This window comes from Argopecten irradians, chromosome 5, assembly GCF_041381155.1.
Source record: "Argopecten irradians isolate NY chromosome 5, Ai_NY, whole genome shotgun sequence".
In the NCBI taxonomy this organism is placed as follows: Eukaryota; Metazoa; Mollusca; class Bivalvia; order Pectinida; family Pectinidae; genus Argopecten; species Argopecten irradians.
The window spans coordinates 26,686,630-26,703,080 of NC_091138.1; the positions used below are offsets into that span (position 1 = coordinate 26,686,630).

Here is a 16,451-nt window from a genome sequence, read left to right on the forward strand (position 1 = left end):
GATTACAAATTCGATTTTCATGAAAAGTTTAGACATTGATTTCATCTCCGATGTCTTTTTAAATTGTAAAAAGAAATTAAGTAGAAAATTATTAATAAAAACATGGTTATTTCGGAAATTTGGTGCAAAATCAAATCTGTATATAGTGCTCCAAAAAAGATGGTGTCAGGAAAACCAAGAGTGTTATTAATATAGTAAAACATATTCGCCAGTGTCATTGCTGTGTATGTGTCAGACAGGTATATACATGTATACATATATCACTGTGTGGTGTGAGCTATACTAATCGTGTGTGTTGCAGTTTTTCTGTGATGATGGCCAGTACAGTGCTAATGCTGGTTTAATGTTCCATACCCCCGAGGAAAGCATTAAAGAACTTTTTCATGATTTACCTGGTAAGGAAAGTACAAAAGAACTTGTTCATGATTTACCTGGTAAGGAAAGTACAAAAGAACTTGTTCATGATATACCTGGTAAGGAAAGTACAAAAGAACTTGTTCATGATTTACCTGGTAAGGAAAGTACAAAAGAACTTGTTCATGATATACCTGGTAAGGAAAGTACAAAAGAACTTGTTCATGATATACCTGGTAAGGAAAGTACAAAAGAACTTGTTCATGATATACCTGGTAAGGAAAGTACAAAAGAACTTGTTCATGATATACCTGGTAAGGAAAGTACAAAAGAACTTGTTCATGATATACCTGGTAAGGAAAGTACAAAAGAACTTGTTCATGATATACCTGGTGGGGAAAATACAAAAGAACTTGTTCATGATATACCTGGTGAGGAAAGTACAAACAAACTTGTTCATGATTTACCTGGTAAGGAACGTACGAACAAACTTGTTCATGATTTACCTGGTAAGGAACGTACAAAAAACTTGTTCATGATATACCTGGTGAGGAAAATACAAAAAAAATTTGTTCATGATATACCTGGTGAGGAAAATACAAAAGATTGTTTTCATAATATATATCTAGCTGGTAAGAAAAGCATTAAGGAATTTTGTTTGCCTTTGCATATTGCGATAAACCCCTGTGTGCCCTGTTTTAGTTTTATAGAGAGACCAAGTGCGTTCATTTATAGTTCATAATCTATGTAACTTGTTAGGAAAGCATCACAAAATATTTTTTCCATGACATGCCTGATACGATATCATAATAGAACTTTTTCATTATTATAACTTATCTAGTAAAGAAAGCCTGGTATCAAATCATTTAAGAGCTTTTTAATTATTATATGATATAGCTTACCTGATAGAGAAAAGATATGCTTATTTAAAAGGATTTTTTCCTGTGATTTATAAGGAAATATGCTACTCTGAAATATGTTCTGCTGAAGGTTGAAAGATACTGAAGCTTGTAATGTATGTAATAGATTAAAAAGTTGTCCTTCTTATTTCAGCATTATGATTTGTCTGATTATTTTTTAATTTTTTTTTGTAAAGCTGATATTATAAACACAGACCAAAGACATTAGTTTTATTATGGTACTACCTATCGTCTTTGTGAATTCAGTACAATATATAAATAAGTATACCAAGGTATTTGTTTACCAACAATTCAACGACAGTTTAAAATATCTCTTTGTTCCTATTTTGTTTAGAAATGAGAATATTTCACTACACTACACAACTGAACTTGAAATATTATACCTTTTAGTTTTGATTTAAACCTAACATTCCTTAATTAATGTCCTTTACTGTAATCCAATCCTGTGTTATTTAGTTTTTGGTTGAGGGTTTGAAGGGGTATTTTGGATATAAAATGTGAACACCTGCAGGTTACTAAAAAAATACTTATTTTAGTGGTAGTTTTATTTTAGCGTTGTTTATGTTATCTTTGAATTCATGTAGAGTGCTAAATTTTGTTTCATGGTATATCCAGAATTGCATTGATTTATACTATGCTAATAAATCATAATTAACAATTTTTCATATTTGCTCTAAAATTTGTGCTAAAATAAGTACCGGTACTTCTATAGTATTTGTGTCTTTGCTTGTTACCCTGACATACCAGTAATTGTTATCAACTGATTTCCATTAATACATGTACTGCATCCATCTCGTCAATATTGAGGGTCAGGGAATGTTCACATTTCAAATTTGTGTTCTTGAAATGAAATTTTTATATTATACATTGTATTTAAACAAAATTTTGTAGAGTACTCTTGTGTGCTAAGAAACATTAATGTGAATGAATTATATTGGTGCATTCAGTTTTTAGTTACTTACGATGTATCACCAAATGATGACATATGAATTAACAACTTATTTTAGGTGTAGGATTGTTAAATAAATACTTAGCTTCCTTATGCTTGGGTGAACTAATGTTATAAACTTCTCTAACAACACCTGTACCTGTAGGTACGTTCCGACCTGCGACCCTCGCTGTCTACTGCTTGTGTTGCTTCTTCTTGGCCTGCTGGACCTATGGGCTATATGTTCCTAGTGGTCTGTTTATACCGAGCATCCTGATTGGTGCCTCGTGGGGAAGACTGCTGGCTGTCCTGCTCAAGTACGCCTTTCCCTCCGCTGTAAGTCCTTGATCCATCCGCATTTCTGTCTATAAAGTCACTATTTGATCCTTAATCCAAACTGGAGAAATATGTCTTTTTTTCTTTCTTTTTTTTTTTAGCTCACCTGGCCCGAAGGGCCGGTGAGCTTATGTCATGGCGCGGCGTCCGTCGTCCGTCGTCCGTCCGTCCGTCCGTCCGTCAACATTTCCTATAAATCGCTACTTGTCCTAGAGTTCTGCATGGATTGTAACCAAATTTGGCCACAAACATCCTTGGGGGAGGGGGAACAGAACTTGTATAAATTTTGGCTCTGACCCCCCAGGGGTAGGAGGGGCGGGGCCCAATAGGGGAAATAGAGGTAAATCCTTTAAATCGCTACTTGTCCTAGAGTTTGGCATGAATTGTAACCAAAATCAGCCACAAACATCCTTAGGGGAAGGGGAACAGAACTTGTATAAATTTTGGCTCTGATCCCCCAGGGGCAGGAGGGGCGGGGCCCAATAGGGGAAATCATGGTAAATCCTTTAAATTGCTACTAGTCATAGAGTTCTGCATGGATTGGAACCAAATTTGGCCACAAACATCCTTGGGGGAAGGGGAACAGAACTTGTATAAATTTTGGTTCTGACCCCCCGGGGGCAGGAGGGGCGGGGCCCAATAGGGGAAATAGAAGTAAATACTTTAAATCGCTACTAGTCATAGAGTTCTGCAGGGATTGGAACCAAATTTGGCCACAAACATCCTTGGGGGGAAGGGGAACAGAACTTGTATAAATTTTGGCTCTGGCCCCCCGGGGGCTGGAGGGGCGGAGCCTAATAGGGGAAATAGAGGTAAATCCTTTAAATCGCTACTAGTCACAGAGTTCCGCATGGAATGTAACCAAATTTGGCCAGAAATATCCTTGGGAGAATAAGAACTGAGTTTGTATAAATTTTGGCTCTGGTCCCGGGGGGCAGGAGGGGCGGGGCCCAATAGGGGAAATAGAGGTAAATTCTTTAAATCGCTACTAGTCATAGAGTTCTGTATGGATTGTAACCAAATTTGGCCACAAACATCCTTGGGGGAAGGGGAACAGAACTTGTATAAGTTTTGGCTCTGGCCCCCCAGGGGCAGGACGGGTGGGGCCCAATAGGAGAAATAGAGGTAAATCCTATAAATTGCTACTTGTCCTAGAGTTTTGCTTGGATTGTGACCAAATTTGGCCACAAACATCCTTGGGGGAAGGGGAACAGAACTTGTATAAATTTTGGCTCTGACCCCCTGGGGGCAGGAGGGGTGGGGCCTAATAGGGGATTTAGAGGTTAATATTAAAATTCCTTCAGAAAAGAAACAATGAACCTGTATTCAGAACATTACTTGGCATTACAAACCAGGTGAGCGATACAGGCCCTCTGGGCCTCTTGTTTTTAAATGTTGTAGTTACCAAACTTACAGGAAAAGGATGGTAAATGAACAAATAGTGAATTATTTACCATAGATAAAGTTTATAGGGAGATAATATCTGCAGAACTGAATATTTTCTTTTTTCCCTATCAGACATGGGTTGACTATTCCAAGTATGCTTTACTTGGAGGAGCTGCACAACTAGGTAGGTATGATTTGTCAAAATAGAATTTACTTAGTATAGCTATTAAGGCAATATGCTAATTTATTTTCATTAAATTATACTAATCTGCTGCAAATAGCAAGGTTAAGACCTACTTTTACATCAATTTTCCAAAGATGAATGAATGCTTAGTATAAGCTAGCCCCCTTGACGACATTTCTACTTCATTGAGTCATTGTGACCTACTTCAGGCATATTCTACTATTGGTAAAGTCAACATGACCAAAATTTAGAAGAAGAAAATCAGGTCACTATGACCTACTTTTGCTTCTGAGTTTGCACTGTGACCTACTTTTGCATACAGGTGGCATTGTGAGGATGACCATTAGCTTGACAGTTATTATCACAGAGGCGACAGGAAATATAACTCTTGGACTTCCTGTCATGATCGTACTTATGGTTTCCAAATGGATTGGAGATATCTTTAATGAGGTACCTGACTGGTTCATTTGTATGTCTTTTTTAAGTGTTAGATACTAATGCTATTTTTAAAACTGATCAAAGATGCAATAATGCTATTGAGTTATTATAGTTGTAAATGAGATCATAATTCCATACGAGGTGAATATTTTGTGGATTGAATGCCAACAGCTTAAGAATAAAACATAAACTGCTTTTGTTCATTCACATTTTGATAGGACAAGTTCATAGTTAAATTTTAAAAGGTTCCAAGAATTTCATGTTTTATTTATTTAACCTTTTTTGCACAACCACTTGGGTTAATGTTCTTTTTACCCATTACAGGGTATATATGACATGCATGTCCACCTACAAGGTGTACCACTCCTGGGATGGGAACCCTCTATCATGCTGTCCAATATCTCTGCTACGTAAGTATTACAACCTCACTGTGATATTGATAATTAAATGTTGCCTTTTTTTTGGAAATATTATTGTCTACAATACAGTTTATCTTTAATGGTCATTTAATTTCTTTTGTTTAAATACCTTAATTCTACTGGTACATTTCTAGAAAATATCAACAATACAATATAACTTGTCTAAACCGGATATGAACGGGACCATTTTATTTGTTCAGTTTATACAGGTGTCCGGTTTATAGGGGATAGAACCTTATCACAATATGATGACATCGGAATCATCAGAAGATTTTTTTTTTATTACAGCACAAACATTTATTCTCACATATGTACATGGTAGAAAACAGAATTCCATCCTACGTGTTCTACATGTACGATCCATTTCTCTCGGTGTGCTACATTCAAATGAACTCTCAGAATTTATGTGTATGTTTTTGTGTTAGAATTGACCGTGAAAAGTATTCACAAATACAATGTACATGTAACAAAACCGTTGAATGAAAAGTGAAAAGTTGTCACTATCTGGCCCTTAGTATACCGTTACAGGTAAATCCCCTTAGGCGCCTCATGATCAGTCCCATGTTGTGAAAACATTGCTGCCGGTTTGCCCAAGTTAATTTTACAAAGAAAGGTATAGTTAACATTACCTAGACAGTTCCGGTTTTCAGAGTAGACAGGTTCCGGATTATGCAGGTTTTCGGCACTATAGTTTATTAAGAAATTTGCCGGGACCAAACAAATTTGGTATAGACAAGTTTCCGGTTTATACAGGGTTCGGTTTAGACAAGTTATACCGTATCTCCAGTTGCATGAAATACTGGTACCTGGTACATGTCTTCACTTAATATAATTATTATTGGACTTAAAATTCTGCTCCTCTACAATGCTCTACAATACGCTCCATACTTGTACAATGTATAGTAGTGTATCATGTAGAGTGGAATTACCACAAGAAATCAAATAATATATCTTATAAATATTATATTGATTAGACAATCTTTCCCACTTTTCTGCAGTGTTTATGTAATTACTTGCTGATATAGATTTTAACAACTCGATTTACTTCTATGGTAAACTCTATTGTTACAGTGAGTTGATGAGTCATCCTGTTACTGTACTGAGGTCGTACGAGTCAGTGGGGCGTATCGTCGACATCCTAAAAAGTGAGACTCACAACGGCTTTCCAGTTGTAGAAGATTACGATCCATTTACGGAGGAGGTATGTTTGATTTGAGGTCAGATTGAACATTCATTTTTCACAAAAATTTATATTCTGAACGAAAACATATTTTGTAAAGCCAATAAAAGTATATAATATGGAAAAGTAATGTTAATGATATCACGATCAATATCTTAAAAATCAGTGTGCTAATAAGGTTTGGGATATAGATTTCAAAATTCAATGAGTCTTATAATTTACAAATTTTACTCATACTAAAATGGAGAGATTACTTCAGTGTATCCTTATTAGCCATCATGCGACCTATTTGATTATAAAATTCCTTTGCTTCTAAATATAAAACTTGATCTTGTATTGAAAACTTCAGTCTCCAGACTCTGGAACCTTTGGAACCTTCCATGGAACCATCCTTAGGTCTCAGCTCATCATCCTACTTAAACTTAAAGTAAGTTGAAATAAAGCTCTTAGATACTTTTGAAACATTTCCTAGTGTCTGCTATAAGACATAAAACCAATGACCTTACAATCATTAGTAGTATCATCTTTGTAGCCCCAACAAGCATATTAAATAATCTTGTCTCTCTATGCCACTCATCTGGCAATCGATGAGAGTAATATAGAGTGACCTCTCTTCCCCAAAAACCTTTATGAATCTGCATTATAACACTTGACAAGTTATTATTTTAATGTACTTAAATCTGACGAACACCTGAAATTATTTAATTGTAGGTATTTGAGGAGCATGATGATGTTCAGCAGATAAAGAAGGGGCTAAGTATTAAAGACTTCAGGGATGCCTACCCTAGGTTTACACCTATACATGTAAGTACTGGTATAAAGGGACCTAGAATTACCCGTAAAGATATGTCAATTGTGCACACATATCTGGGTTTAATTACCCTTGTACATACACGTATATATTGTAGTGTAATGTGAGACTGTGAGATGATTTTGTGACTCACCCTATACATTCATTGTTTGGATGAATAACAAACATTTTTGTTGTGCTCTTTATCTGAAGATTTCAATCATGTTATAAGATTCCAATCCGGGGAGATAACTCTTTACAAATTCCGAACTAAATATTTGTTAAGACTATTATTAATAATCTTACAACATCCATATATCCAATATACACAATAATATTTTAAATGATGTAAAAAAAATCTTCAAAGTTTGTTGGAAAACTGGAACCTTAATACAAATGATTTAACAATTTATATCACAGTAATGCCATTCTTATTTTCATTTTTACAGCAAATTCACATTTCTCCACAAGAACGGAATTTCCACATAGACCTTAGGTCATTTCTAAATCCTGGTGCCTATTCTGTTTCACATGTAAGTTAATTAATTACTGCCAGTGTGTATTATATTCTTTTCTCTCATACTACACATGTAGTACTGGCTGGTCTAGGGCAATACACTCATGTCAGCTGAGGCTGTATTGCATGGCTACCCATGCAATAAAGCCTCATGACGCCACAGCGTTAACAAATTACTATTTTTTTGGTACAATTTAAACAATTTTTTTCAGAACTAAGGCTGGATTTACTTTAAAATATACAAACAAAGGAAAATGAGTTCAAGATATCATGCAATTTTCATGTATGAAGAATTGACTTGCAGTCACATTTTCTTTCGAATTGATTTCAAAATGGTTGAAAATCATACTAGTAGAATTGCAATAAAACATTGAGGTATGAAAGAAAAATACTCTTTCATAAGTGGATATGAAGGATAGGGATATTCTACCCTTGGGGTCACAAAATGTTGCAAAACCCTCGGCAAGCCTCGGATTTTGTAAAAGTTTGTGATCCTTGGGTAGAATATCCCTATCCTTCCTATCCACATATGATAGAGTCTTATAATCCATACCTGACATGTCCTGTTTTATTACATCCAGTACCATGAATTCTGTTCTTTCTTATATCCAATATTTCTTCAATATAAGACATTATGTCTCGCAGACATGTACTGCCATGGGTTGTCATATTTTGAAAAAGTAACTGCAGTGTATTTGTTACCCTTGGTTCGAGTTTACGCTTGACCAGTGTTTGGTTTATATGTTGGTGTGATTGTGGTGAGATACCTTCAAGGAAGTTTGATTATGTTTACCAATAAGATCCTAATGTGGTTTCTGTATTGCCTTTAATTTTTATCAATGTCTGAATTCTTAAATATATACAGAGGATTCCGCTTATTTACACTGTAAATAAGTCGTTTTCCAGAAGAAAATATATTGCAAAATTAAAAGATATTCGATTTTATTTTTAGAATTTCACAAATATTTTATTCGAATAACCGGAGTTCATGTAAAAGTCTATTCAAATACACGGAGTTGAAAAACAAAGATAAAGAAGGAAAAAATCAGGACCGCAGAATCTTATGCAAATAACCGAAATATTCAAATAACCGTTATTCGATTATGTGGAGTCCTCTGTATTGTATGTACGGTATATTACCATATAGATGTGTATGCGATCAAGAGTGATATTTAGTCACTTATATTTAAATTGGTTCTCTTTCCATAAATAGGACTATTGCAATTTCGTAATATAGGGCTTGAATTGATGATGACACCTCTGACATGTTTGAACTTGATTGTGTCTATTGTTTTTTTAGTGTGCATCTTTTCCTAGAATTTTCCGTCTGTTCAGGGCACTTGGACTCAGACATGTTGTTGTGGTCAACAGAAAACACCAGGTATGTTTTAGTTCACGTTACCATGAAAACTATTTGTTACTGTCTTATGGCGTACATAGAACTCAACATGTGACACATTAGAAATCAAAGAAGAAAAAGAATTATAGATGCCCGGTAAGAGTACGGGGTATATACATGTATTTTAAAAAAAATAGCAACCATATTCAACTGAAATATTGTAAAAATTCAGAATTATAATAAAATAACAAAATGTATCATTTATTGTTACAATAATAGACTTTTCTCCATATGGCATACACCTTTCTCTGAGTTGGATGTTGGATGTTTTGTAGGTCATCGGCATGGTAACAAGGAAGGACCTAGCCAGGTATAGAATCACACAACATTTTGGGAAGGTCAACATGGAGGAGCTTCCCATTGCTAAGTGATTGTCACCATTTTCCTACCAAATGAGATTTCAGCATAAAGACCCTAAAAATGTATGTCATGGATACCATCAAAACGAGTCAGAATCTCACCACAGCATTTATTACGTGACGGAAGCTTCCCATTTCTATACATGATTTGAATTAATTTTATGGGTCAGTGATAAGTTGAAGCAATCAAATGCTCAAATATTTGTGATATTCTTTTACATTATAAATATTTTTCTTTGAATCAAATGACCTCAGTCTAATTTGAAGCTACAATTAAGGTCCTCAGAGAGTTTGTAAGAAGGCATGAAGTCTTAAAGTGGCTGTGTGGCCTTGACATTTAACATGTTATCAATAATTCTTAAAGCTAAACCTTAAATTGTAGTCTCTACTATGTCCCTGCTATTGAACAGACACAAAATATATTGGGAATTTTTTTTTTTTTTTTTTCAAATTTTGTACGGCATTTCACTAAGAATATTACTGGTAAGCTTGTTATGTTCCAGTTCTGAAGAAAAAAAAGGACCAAAGTCACACATAAAAAAATTAATATCAAAACTTTATTCCATCAATATGTTTGTTTAGAAAATGACATTGACGACATTAACAGGTGATTTACTTTGACATGATCTATATGTACCTTGTTGTAACCAAATGTGGGAAGATATGTTGATCACAACATAAATTATATAATTACAGTTACCGTATTTGACCCAATAAGCGCCCAGGGCGTTTAAACAAATTAAAAAAATAAAAAGGTGCTTAATAAGACTAAATTATAACAAACCTATACAGTTTTAATAGTGTTGGTCTTATGCCCAGGCAATTGAAATAGAAATGAGGCCTCAAAAAAGGGTGGATAGGGACATGGGCACTTATTGGTTTGAATACAGTATCAATATTAAAAGTTAACTAAATGAACATTCCTAAACTCTCTATTTGTAAGTATGAAGGGATTTTACACTGCTCCCTTATGTGTTCAACAACTTATTATAATGTATTTCCTATGGAAACGGGCACAATTATACTGTGGTGCTAAGATTTATAAACATTTTGGAATTTATGCATTTCAAGTTTGTTTTCAATAATATTTCCCTATCATTGAAGTGTCCAGACGAAAAAAATTACTGCCAAATATAATTTCATTTTCATTTTTCTAATGCGACGCTGTTCATTATTTTTAATGGAAGGAAGCACATGTACAGTACAATACTGTATGGTGTTTTATATGTCTGTACTACCCCGTCCCCTCCTGTCCTGTCACATCCCAATTCATATGGATGCAAGGATTTACTATTTTACAGACATTTTCGGTTTGTGATACATGACTGTATAATATCCCCACCCCACTTCCAGTCATTATATTTATATAACGATCCCACCCCCACCCGTTACCCTGCCAAGTACACATATATAACACCTCCACCCCCACCCCTTATCACTTGTTTATCAAGATATGAATTACACCTGCATTTTTTACCTGGCATTTGTGTTTTATGTGCTATAGACAAAAAGATATGTATGAATGTATATATAAAATATACATGTAAAACATAAGTATGGTTGTTACAGTGTTTACTGAACATTTATTAGAACTGCCATGATAACATGACTAATAATATATAATAACAATATAGGAAGGGGACTTAACTCTTGCCAACTTTACTGCGGTATGCTTATTCCCAATAGATAGTGTTTAGTGTGATATGTATAAATACCTGTTAAGTCAGTTTTGAGATACCAAAACGATGTGGGTGAAGTACTCACGAATATTTTCAATTAGTTGAGTATTGTCAATTAGTTGAATATTGTCAATTAGTTCCATCATCCGGTGATTGTGAAGTCATATTTTGACGTGATTTTTGTGACATTACTTTTGAATTACAGAAAAGTGAAAATAAACAACAGTTATCATATTTCACCCTCCTTGTTTTTGAAAATTTAAACCCCTATTTATGCACTTAGAAATGTAATATTACCAATATACTGATGTCGTTATAATCTTCATTCCTACACCATTTATTACATATTCTATACCTATAGGATATACATCCTATCAAGAAATCTTGCATAATTATAGAACCATGTTCATTATGTAAATTTGTAATTGTGAAGAATCTTCCAACACAGTAAACAGGGTGCAACATTGTCCCTATTAATGTATATTATCTTATGAGAAGTTTCCTTCTACCTTGGTATATTACACTGTACATTCCTATTATAACAGCTGTTGTTCCTATAATAGATTGTTTTTGAGAATTTAATGTTCTTTTTAGAGGTTTCTTTGTATTTAATATAACATGTCTATAATATACTTTAGCTGTACCCATTCAGATATATAGGAATGAGTGTATATTTCATGAAATCTTATATGAAATGAACACAAATATTACATAACTACAACAACATACATTTCAACAAATTTCAACGCCCAAATGTGCTGCAAAAATCCACAAAGACCTTACATTACTTTATTGTTTCTGTCATGATGTTACAATGGATTCTCTGCCTAACACAGCCAATGAAAATGGTTCCGGCTGTAACACACTACTGATCTATAGTGCACTTGATAGCAGGTAGATTATATAATTCTGATAAACAGTTTTATTTTAAATAAGATATGAGATTGATGGCATTTCTCCTGGTATTTCAGCTTCCCTATACCTGTAAAACCTGGCATACATGTATGATGTCACAATAATAGACCAAATATACAAGTAAACTGAGTTGTCTCCCCTTAGTTTGAAACGCAAACTTCTCCACCCTTTCAGTTTTAATAGTGGATTTAAACAGTAACCTATTGTAATATCTCACACTTCCACAAAGCTATGATAAGAATATGATAAGCTAGGTCAGTAGATAAAGGTATATTTTTTGTTTTTCTTCTTTGTGTGTTGTTAAGTAGTTTTTCGTTTTTGTTATAATGAACAGCAATAATTCATTAAAGTATATGTATATTATACCATTGTGTCTGTCTGTGCTATCATACTTGTTATTTTGGTCCAAGTTTGATAATTCATTGGTTGTTGTTTGCATCAAGAATTAGAAATATTCATTAATGTGAGATACCCCATCCTCGATATTCCAGGGGTTCCGATCACTTACAATCTCTACACCCCTGGACTATCTCAAAGTGAAATTGAAGGCAGCTCAGCTGAAAACATTTGACCAATCACAGGCTTGCAAAGATTTCCTTTGAATACTACAGAGAGAGCGACGCCAAACATCAAAGCCACACAGTCAACCACAGTGTACAGTTATACGGCTCTTTTGATGTACATCAAATGACTAAATTACCTGTTCTATTCTGTTGCCTCCAGTTTTACTATGAGATAGTCCAGGGTTGTAGAGATTGTAAGTGATCGGAAACCCTGGAGTATCGAGGATGGAGATACCCCTGCCAATTGCCTTTCCAGAGCAAAATTAAAAGGTTTCTTAAAAACATTAATAACACAAGAAAATACATATTGATCGCCTCAGACGAGGTGACAATACCAAACAAGCATATGCAAGATTTCCTGGGTAATTGTTGATAACTGTGGAGATTCATTTTGCTGTTTTGCCGTCTGGCGCAGTGATAGTCAACTATCAGGTGGTATTTAGGATGACGGCAGGAAACTTAAGACGACCCGCATTATGGAAATTAACATTTTATTTATTTCAATTAAATTGTTTAAAAGATAATGATATGTGTAGAATTAACAGTAAGTAAGTCACTTTTGTGACTTTACAAAATTGTCAATCTTGTTTTACATTCCCATTTTAAAAATCAAAAGCCGTTTCGGCTAGATTTGAAATTCAACATTTCTGTCTCAAAGAATACATGCGATGTGTAGGGAATAGAAGTTCCTTTATTGTTTTGAAATAGTGCCATACTGTTAGAATACAATATAATACAATGTTATACAATATACTAAGACATGCTACATAACACTATAACAGGAGTTGGTTTAACCTCTTTGGTTTAAAGTGCCACAACTTTATGTATAATGCAATAATGTATAATCATCTTTTGTTTCCAAATAAAGTTTGTTGTTTCATTTTCGTTTGTACCTTTTCTTTATATATATACAAAAATACACATGCACCTACCATGTCTAAGGGGTTGGCATAGCCAGTGTCTTGTTTCAGTTGATTTGGTGCCAATAGTGATCTCTAAAAACTATAAAACACAAAATTGTTCCAGAATTTTTTTATTAAGAGGCAGTTCCAAAATAATTAAGAGTGACCTTGCTCTAACTACCATGAAGCTCCCCATATATTCCAGCCGTGAAGGAATGAATTTACCCTCCAGACTACGGTAATGATGATGATTTTCTCAAAATAGCAACAGTGACCTTGACTTTTTCTTATTGACAATCAGATATGCTTTTGGTTCTGGTACACCTACAAATCATCTATATGTATGTGTGTCGTTTGATGAAAATCAATGAAGAAATAATGCCACTAGTGCTGCTGAAAAACAAATTTCTAAAAATAGTACTAAAAACCTTGATATGATATTTCTAAAACTTGAATATGACAAAAGCATTTTTATTTTTTGAGAACTGTCAAATAACAATCCTGTTTAGATATTTAGTTGCAATTCTTTGGACATTCTCTATCATGTCTATGCGTTTCTGCACATAAGTTGCCAAACTGGACAGGCATAAGCCAAGTGATATAAAATTAAACATTTTTTACAGCTTGCATAAAAGACTGAGAGTCTAGTTATAGTCCAGTAAAGATAGGGTGTTACCCCAAAATAATTGCAACAGAATTTTTCCTTTGTTTTTCATACAGATCTGACTTTGTTTAATACAAGAAAACAAGTCACGGCTCGCCATAAATACAAATTTGGGAAAGTGTTTTTCTTGACCCCCAACAAATCAGAAAAATAGGAATATTTGCATAATTTGCCAACTTTGAAGCCAAATATACACTTACATTGTTATCATGAGATACTATACAATGACTGTATGGCAAGAACGTTATAAGGACAGCACAGATTGCCAAAAACATAAGTTGAAATCAACACAGGGAAACAGTATGACAGCATGAAAATTGCATAATTATGTCCTTGTAACAGCCAAACATGTTTTTATTGGATTGTATAAGATAAAAAATTTTCATTATCAACAATACCATTGATACTCATTTTGGTGGAATCTTTTTAAATAAAACTTGTTGATTAAAGGCTTTAAAAGTAAAACATTTTACTAAAAGTTTGTCTATTGGCTTTTTCCAATGATGTTTTGAAGTCCAAAGTGAATAATATGTCTTTTTTATTCAAGAAATATTCAGTAAGTACCGTCTCAAGTGTTTAGTTAGTTATTAACTCAGATTCTATGTAGGCTATACTCAACTAAAAGAGACAACTTTATCAAGATATCCCCAAATATAAAATATGGGAGGTCGGTTGATCAAATCCTCATTTAGTGCTAATTTGACTAAACTTATCTAATTGGTCCTTAAATTGAAATATCAAAATGTGAATATCTATTTCGTGACTAATCAGATTAAAAATCCTTTTGCAGACATTACCACCACAATGGAGCTTTCTTTAAAAAGTGAGATTGAAGTTTCTTTTTTATCAAATATTTGAATAGGTCAGTTTTTCAAACACTTTTCTATAATGGAACCAGATGGGGGTTGCATAATTTTCAATGAGATAAAGGAATAAAATAAAAGTTCAATTTCAATTTTATAGCTGAAAATCATCACAATTCTGATAATAAAGCATATTCGAAAAATTAAGATTTTTGTATTACAGATTTATGGACTTGAACATATTTTTTTTTACTACTAAATAAGATGGGCATATTTATGCCGTTTTAACAACAAATGATCAAAATAACAAGTACAAAATATACAATAAGGATATAACATATTTGGAAGCATTTGCCTTTTTATTTTCTGAAATATTAACTACCAAAATGGATGTCACTTCAAATTGGTACGATCAGTCAACTTTAAAACAGGTTAATATTTAGTTTTTTTCTAGCTAATGTATTATCGATCATGAATTAATATCAAAGAAAAAGCAATCCTTTAGACATAAAACATAAATTGAAATTGTTCTTGGTATGATTTTACATATGTTTGCATCTAAAAAGAACAAAAAAGGTAATGCTAGCTAAATTCGAAAGATTTTAAGTCGTTTTCATCCTTCTTTATTTCTTGGATTGACTGAAATTATTGTATCATTTCAACTTATTTGTACTAGCCTAAAGTTTGCCTTACTATATACCCGATTTCATATTTCAAGTACATATGTATTGCAAAAATAGCAGATATTGTACTTTAATAGTGGTCGAAAGTGTGATTTCTTTATATTTCCTATTTTTCGGGTAATGAAAAAACGACTTTCCGAACATATAATTTTTGGCGACTTTTTCATGGTAAAATTTTAAGATCCTCCAAAAACAAGATCTGTTGCTTAGGCCTCTATTTTTTGTATTTTTACTGAACTATTATTGGAATTTACAAAAATGGAATTTGCCCTTTTCACTCTGATTTGTTGTTGTCAAAGCATATCATGTATTACACAAATGTATGTACTTCGATATTCTTCTTTTGATCTGTTTGTACGATATTGATGAGTCTTTGCAAGTCCGAAACATTGTCTTTGCTAGATTAGTGTCATCTACAAATAAACATACGTCTGGTTGTACAATGACAAATAGCAAAGACCCTAGAACTGATCCTTGTGGAATTCCTGGTGGCACGTTTGTTACGAATTTTCAGCATTTACTGAAACCATTTGCTGTCTTCATTCTAAGAAAGTTGATACCCAAGCTATCATTTGCAGGTTGAAATTGTATGAGAAATCTTTATTGAGTAAGCGGTTATTTGGTTATTTCGAACCATATTAAAGCATCCGTCCGTTTATACAAAACGTCTAGGTAAGGTTGTTGAATTACTTGATAAATATTTGTCTGAGAAATACTTTTTTCTCAAAAATAACGCTAAATGACCTCGAATATTAGAGTTTCTAGTGTTCTACATGCAACCGATATGAGATCGTACTTAATTGCTGCCCTATAGTTTGCGGTTTCATACTTTCCACTTTTTTTCAAATTGCACTGTAAATTCTCACCCTCTGTTATTATTTTTTTAATAGTTCGGTTGAACATTTTGGTATTTGGATACGATTTTGCCGCAGCGCTATTCTTCAGAAACATCTATTCCAGGAGATGTTTTCTATTTGAAATTGTTAAGTTTCTTCGATGCAGGTATCTTCTTGATGTTTCATGACATTCTTC

The 16,451-nt window shown here is 33.6% G+C and overlaps 1 protein-coding gene across 2 annotated transcripts in view; it reads left to right on the forward strand.

The window, feature by feature from the left end:
* Positions 1-13,249, forward strand: part of LOC138323367 (H(+)/Cl(-) exchange transporter 7-like) — a 24,960-nt gene extending 11,711 nt beyond the window's left edge. For both annotated transcript variants that reach the window (XM_069267948.1, XM_069267949.1), the window contains exons 13-23: positions 302-395; positions 2,369-2,538; positions 4,057-4,108; positions 4,431-4,558; positions 4,871-4,956; positions 6,037-6,166; positions 6,495-6,572; positions 6,857-6,949; positions 7,385-7,468; positions 8,753-8,833; positions 9,127-13,249. In XM_069267948.1, coding sequence (XP_069124049.1) covers positions 302-395; positions 2,369-2,538; positions 4,057-4,108; positions 4,431-4,558; positions 4,871-4,956; positions 6,037-6,166; positions 6,495-6,572; positions 6,857-6,949; positions 7,385-7,468; positions 8,753-8,833; positions 9,127-9,222 — 1,092 coding nt within the window. In that variant the 3' untranslated portion in view covers positions 9,223-13,249. The remainder of the gene's footprint in view (positions 1-301; positions 396-2,368; positions 2,539-4,056; positions 4,109-4,430; positions 4,559-4,870; positions 4,957-6,036; positions 6,167-6,494; positions 6,573-6,856; positions 6,950-7,384; positions 7,469-8,752; positions 8,834-9,126) is intronic.
* The last annotated feature ends 3,202 nt before the right edge of the window (positions 13,250-16,451 follow it).